Source organism: Mytilus edulis, chromosome 6 (assembly GCF_963676685.1).
Source record: "Mytilus edulis chromosome 6, xbMytEdul2.2, whole genome shotgun sequence".
NCBI classification, from domain to species: Eukaryota; Metazoa; Mollusca; class Bivalvia; order Mytilida; family Mytilidae; genus Mytilus; species Mytilus edulis.
This window is the reverse complement of record NC_092349.1, coordinates 66,211,675-66,218,113: the sequence shown is the minus strand read 5'-3', so window position 1 is coordinate 66,218,113 and position 6,439 is coordinate 66,211,675. Positions and strand designations below refer to the sequence as shown.

At 33.3% G+C, this 6,439-nt stretch overlaps 1 protein-coding gene across 1 annotated transcript; it reads right to left on the bottom strand.

Annotated features, from left to right (window-relative positions):
* Window positions 1-818: 818 nt before the first annotated feature.
* LOC139528182 (lysosomal proton-coupled steroid conjugate and bile acid symporter SLC46A3-like) lies at window positions 819-5,417 on the bottom strand. Its single transcript, XM_071324055.1, has 4 exons — window positions 4,201-5,417; window positions 3,410-3,493; window positions 1,668-1,824; window positions 819-990 (listed from the first exon to the last, which is right to left on the bottom strand). Exons 1-4 carry the CDS (start codon window positions 5,348-5,350, stop codon window positions 930-932), a joined length of 1,452 nt encoding a protein of 483 aa, XP_071180156.1. The 5' UTR covers window positions 5,351-5,417; the 3' UTR covers window positions 819-929.
* Window positions 5,418-6,439: the final 1,022 nt, after the last annotated feature.

Genomic DNA, 6,439 nt, shown 5'->3' with positions numbered 1-6,439 from the left:
CCCCCTTTTTTGCTATATTTTGTATCTAAGAAATGCAGATTGTTGCCATGGTTACACCCAAGAGGGATTATATTTCACCCTGACCATTAGAAATCAAATCTATGGAAGATTCTCTTTCTATAGTATATACATGCATAACACACATATAAAGCCTTCTTTGTTAGACAGGAGGGGAACGAGGGTGTTTAAAAATTATGAGTGTCAATTTTAAGTATTTTTCGTAACTGTGTATTGCTACCTCAGAGGAGAAGATTTTTGTAAAAGGTAACGACGGACGACGACGACGACAACGACGGACGCAAAGTGATCGGAAAAGCTCACTTGGCCCTTGGGTGCCAGGTGAGGTAGAAAAGGAGTCTAGTCATTAAAGTCTAGTTATTAAAACAATGCAAAAGGCAAGCATTTAATAAAAGTAAAATTTATAAAAATAAAGAGACGCTCCCTTTCAACAACTCTTTGAAATCTCCGTAATTGACCTGTTGCAAGGCAAATTTATCTCCCTACCCAATATATCCTCATTTTCCAGTGGCAGTATACATTTTTCGAACCTCATCCCGGACGACCATATTATATTTACAGGACCGTTACTATTACCTATTGTAGTTAATGCATTTTGTTTTGCCTTGAACATGCATGAAATATTTGCCACTGGACGTTAAGCAACCAACAATAAATCAATCTTTTCACCTGGTCAATAGTTCACTATTAACAAGGTTAATGTTAGAACTTTTTTTTAAACGAAACTACTGCACCATTCTTAACAAAAATGTATTCCATTACACCACAATGAGACATTGGGATTATCAACCATTTTAAAAAAAAAATCGCATGATTCAGTTTGAGTGTCCAGATTCTATAAACTTGTTAATAGAAATATCAAAGTCTTTGAGTTGTGCTGGTTGTTTTACGACTTTGTTATCCTGTTGGTATTAAGCAGCCACTTCTTTCAAATGCATTTCTTTTGATGATTTCATTTTTCGTATCAATATTCTGAAATGGTATGTTAATTGTGTATCATTTGTTCAAACAGATTTAATCATCAAAAGTTTAAAAAAGAAAATTGAATCGGATACATTTGATATATTTGACCAATGATACATATCTAAATATTTTTAAACAGTTAATTTATGATCTTTTTAACTACCATTAGTCTCAGAGATGACTTTGAAAGCGTTATTTTGTCGTAGTTCTTATGTATTCTCCTTTTTAACCAATTAAAGATTTTATTTCGGACAACCCGTCAGTTGTTCCATTCAAAGAGATATTGCGGATTCATCGGTTCTACAATTTTGGTTTTAAACTTAGCAGATGACGTTTTCCAATATTTTGCTCTTTTCATCATTTTTGTGACTGATCGTCCATTGTTATCTTCGTATTTCAATAAAAAAAAATAAAACTCTCAGAACTAGAGTTGTAGCATTGTTTTCAAACTTGCATTTATTTTGTCAAAAGCTGTGTCTCGTTTTTTTTTTATATCTTGGTGCCCTACATGGCTTTCTGTTCGAAGTGAGACAAGGCTCCTGTTGAAGGCCGGAATTTGACCTTTAAAGCTTTACTTCTAAAAATTGTGACTCGAATGGAAAGTTGTCTCATTGGCACTCACACCACATCTTATAATACCTAGATCAAGGTGATTACATCATAAAAATAATTTTGATTTTACTTACAAACAAAGAATGATGGCTATTACATTGTACCCGGCATTCACAAAGAAAACTGTTCCTTTATAAACCTCTACCGTTGCGCTATATATTGCATTAGCAGTGACCGAACCAGTCATATTCACTATGGCCTCAACTGCAGCCATACTTCCAAATAAGGAACCTGCAAACACATGTAAACACAAATATATATATATACTAGTGGTTAAAGAGATAATAAATGTTTTTGGAAACAGTCCTCGGCGTGTCGATGCTTTGAACAAACATTCATTAATAAAAAAATGTTCACATCTCATAATTGAGTGTTTTAATTGTTGTCTAACTTTCACTGAACTTTTCATTTTCTTATTGATTGATATACCTTTAAACTCAGTTTTACTTAAACATGCGTTTTAGCCTCGATGCATGTTTCAACCTCATCTCAGATATCTCAACTAGAAATATACTTCTATTGATGTGGTCTTATCTGAATTTTTGTTATTGTAACTGCCTCATTCAACTATTAAGTACAGCCGGTGTTTTCATCTTCATATAAAGGAAAACGGAATGGCGCCTAAAAAGAATTTACCGTATTGGTCAGAATGTCAGGGCCGTAACTAGCCTCTTTAAATTGTGAGGCAAAATATATCGCCGATCGGAGCGAGGCAAAAAAAATTTGGCGAGGGCTCAAGGCCCCCAGAAGCTCTGAGAAAAATAACGCAAAATCGTGCATTCTGAGCGTTTCCGACTCTTTCTGACATTGAAACGCAATTAATTTTTTATCTTTTTTTCAACAATATTCTGGTCTGAAAGCAAAAACATAGATTCATTGTATTTTAAGACTTTAAGGTTTTATGGACAACATTAAAAGACCGATATGTAGGACAAAGCAAAATTCGTAATTCTCAAAATCATTAATACCGGATCTGTCTGTCTGTTTTAGTCTTGTATTGTGCTTAGACGTTGGTGATATTTTTATGACTAGAATGAAATATAGTGACAGTGCAGTATTATGCTTTAAATACTAGTACTTTAAGTCGACACTATGAACCATCTTGACCCTGTTTTACGACAAATAAAGACAATCTTTTGTTTAATTTTTTTTTTTTTTTTTTTAATTTCTAACATGAGGCGTTTGCCTCATTTGCCTCAATGTAGTTACGGCCCTGCATGTGTAGTGAGTTGAATGCTTAACCGAGTTCTTAACCGATTGAATGAATATTTCTTGCAGAACTACACATACTGCTATAGAAGAATAACGTTACATATATATAGTGACAATAATGACAGAAAACAGACAGCCACATAATGAAGTCATAACATTCACAGAAATACAACTGTTATATATGCAATTATTAATAATTAATTATCATAGCTTCCATGTCGCATATACGAAAATTAGTAGAAAAAAGTTGAATAGCCAAACTACAGAACTCCGAAGAAAATTATAAACGGAAAGTCCCTAGTAAGCAATAACAAAACCAAAAGCTCAAACTCATCAAACGAACGAATTATAACTGTCATATTCCCGACTTGGTACAGACATTATCTTATGTAGAAAATGGTGGATTGAATAGAAATAAGAAGGAGTGGAATGAGTGCCAATCAGACAACTCTCCATTCAAGTCACAATTTATAAAAGTAAACCATTATAGGTCATAGTACGTTCTTCAACACAAACCTAGTTTTATATCTACCTTAATCTCTCACTTGTATGACAGTCGCATAAAATTCCACTATATTGAAATGATGAGTGAATAAAAAGTTACCTTGCATATCTGGTGGTGTCAGTTTAGACATTGTACCTCTCATCATCGGCATTGCTAAGGTACTACCCACACCAATCAAAGGTACTACAATTTAAATCATAATGAAATCTAATTTGAAAAATAAACAAAACATCTCACTGAAATATTATTTAGACACAAACATTTTCACATCGTATGCTCCAAAACCTTTTGTATTGCTGTTATATTTAAACTTTCGGGTTTTAGCGTACTAAAGTATATTGAAAAAAAAATAACATTATATGAATCAAAATATTTACGCAGATTTAGTAATGTGACAAAATAATGTGGTTAAAAGTAAGAAACAACCGATGAAGGATGAAGAAAGTAGAATGATTAGGAATATGTGGTATACACCTAATCGCTATTTATTCCATTCCGGATAAGTTCTAAAATTACACAACTTTTTCATCCAGTTGAAGCTATCTTTGACCCTGTTTAAACAATTCACCATGCATGATACTTTTTAATGAGACCTGTTTAAACTACCATAAATACTTCAAACAAAATATTTTTTTACTTCAATTTTAATTTCGAAAAAAGTGGATCATACAATATCAAAGTTTCTTGATGATCACTTTTTAAAGTTTTTTCTTCCTCAGCTCACTACTGATGACCTCCATTTTTCGGCCGGTGACCTCAAACAGGAAGTTGTATAAATGACTGTTTTCCCCGGAATGGACTAAATAGCGATAAGGTGTATTGTAATCATTACATATGGTACTGCTATATAAATATCAAAGCTATAACCCTGTAACATAACTTGTACAAACCTAAATACAACATGAAGCTAGTATTGGCAAACCCTTGCCAAATGAGCGACAATGCAGAAGTAATACTACCGACAAGAGCAATAACTTGGTCCGTGGTGCAATAATGAAATAATTTAATCATTAGGATACAGGCCACACATCCAACTAGAGTCTCTATGGTTCCAAAATTTCCTACTTTTACATTACTCCAGCAGAATGGCGAACCTAGCTCGTATAACATGGAAACGTTAACACTGCCGAGTGAGAAATCTGTTAGAATAAAAATACTAATTGCAAGGACAAAAAGCCATTTGTTCGCCATAGAAGATACCTGTGACGTGTAAAAATCTGTCATCTTTTTCATATTATGTATAATTGGAGTGGCGGGTCGTCTCATTGATAGCGGAAGCGTTTCCGGTAGGAGTAGTAAAACGACAACAATTCCTAAAATAGTAACGATCTCCGATAATAACACGGGAAGAAGAAATCCTTTTGTATATTTGATAAGGTATCCAGATAATAGTGACGATAATAATGATCCTACTTCAAAACAAGTCTCCATAACTCCTATAGCAAAAGATCTTTGTTTCCCCCCTTTAGTCAGATCAGATATAAAACAAAGAGTCATAGCAAGTGATGCAATCCAGAGACCACCAAAACCTTCAACCATGAAAAAGGGAATAAACCAGTTTATAGTTAGTTCATAGTATATTCCAATAGAACATAGTAAGCTTTTAAGCATCGTTCCTAGAAGAGGTGGTAGGAAAAATATTTTTCTTCCGTACACATCACTATACGACACGATATTAATGCTTACGAATATGGACGGAATATTTGATGCAAGTGTGCAATATATTGACCATCGTGATTGTAGTTCTTGAACTCTTAGTTGTTGCTTGAAGGCATTTGTACTTGTATTTAACGCACACCCTGTTCCATTACCGGTGTCCTCGTCCATTCCATTCGGATATTGTTCTTTCGTTATAGCTAAGTAAGCATATTCGTTGAGCACATACATATTTAGAATATACGAAAACATATGTATCATTAACACGGCACCGACAATTACAAACGACCATCTTCCACTATTTGTTTTTCCTATGTGACTGCTTCGATCAGAGACGTTTGGAATAAGTGGTTCGTCGTCGGACATCGTCGATTTGTGATTCATCACGTAAATGAAATATTAATTTTAAATTTAAAATCACATTTACGTATGATCATGTATATTTCATACTATGTTTCTGTTATCTTGTTTATGATAGAAAATATCTAATCATTACCTATTTTGTATCTACAAAGGTTATATATAAATTAGACCATTGACTATCTTGTCATTGGGATGTTACCTTTTATTGTTAATTAGGGGTCATTAATTAAAAAATAATTAAATTGAGAAATAAATAATTAGAATGGGAATAACAATAACAAGCAGTTTATCACAAAAAGCAACAATATAGCTTTATATATATACTAGAACACACCCGCGAAATCGCGGTCATTCAGAGCGTAGTTTAAAGTATGTAAAGTGTTGTTGGAAGAATTTTGTAAAATACAGAATGACTGGAGAATTTCAGCAAAAGTATCATAAGTCATAGGTTATTGGGGACAGGGCGAAAATGTTTTTTTACCCTCCACCTTTATTTCCAAAGTTCCCAATTTTTGGTTTTCTATCAATTTCAATATGAACATACATTTAGTATGTTATGAACATTTATTTAAGTAAGGAGCCTGTAATTCAGTGGTTGTCGTTTGTTTATGTGTTACATATTTGTTTTTCGTTCATTTTTTGTACATAAATAAGGCCGGTAGTTTTCTCGTTTGCATTGTTTTACATTGTCATTTCGGGCCCTTTTGAAGCTGAGTATGCGGTATGGGCTTTGCTCTTTGTTGAAGGCCCTACGGTGACCTATAGTTGTTAATATCTGTGTCATTTTGGTCTCTGTGGAGAGTTGTCTTAACATGGCAATCATACCACATCTTTTTTTTTTAATGTAATCAATGAATTTTGTAAAAGATTTAATGACTCGAGAATTTCAGAAAAAGTATCAAAAGTTCACATGAATAATTTTAGCGCTTATCTGTATATTATGAACATTCATTAATTATCATATAAATATTTATAAGCGTATTTACTTTCAATTCTAAGTTTACTAATCGATCCATGGTGATCATTGATATAGTATACAGACCCTCTCTATTTAATAAACTCTGTGACCGCCGTGGATAGTAAACTTGAAAATGATAGCAGATAAAATTC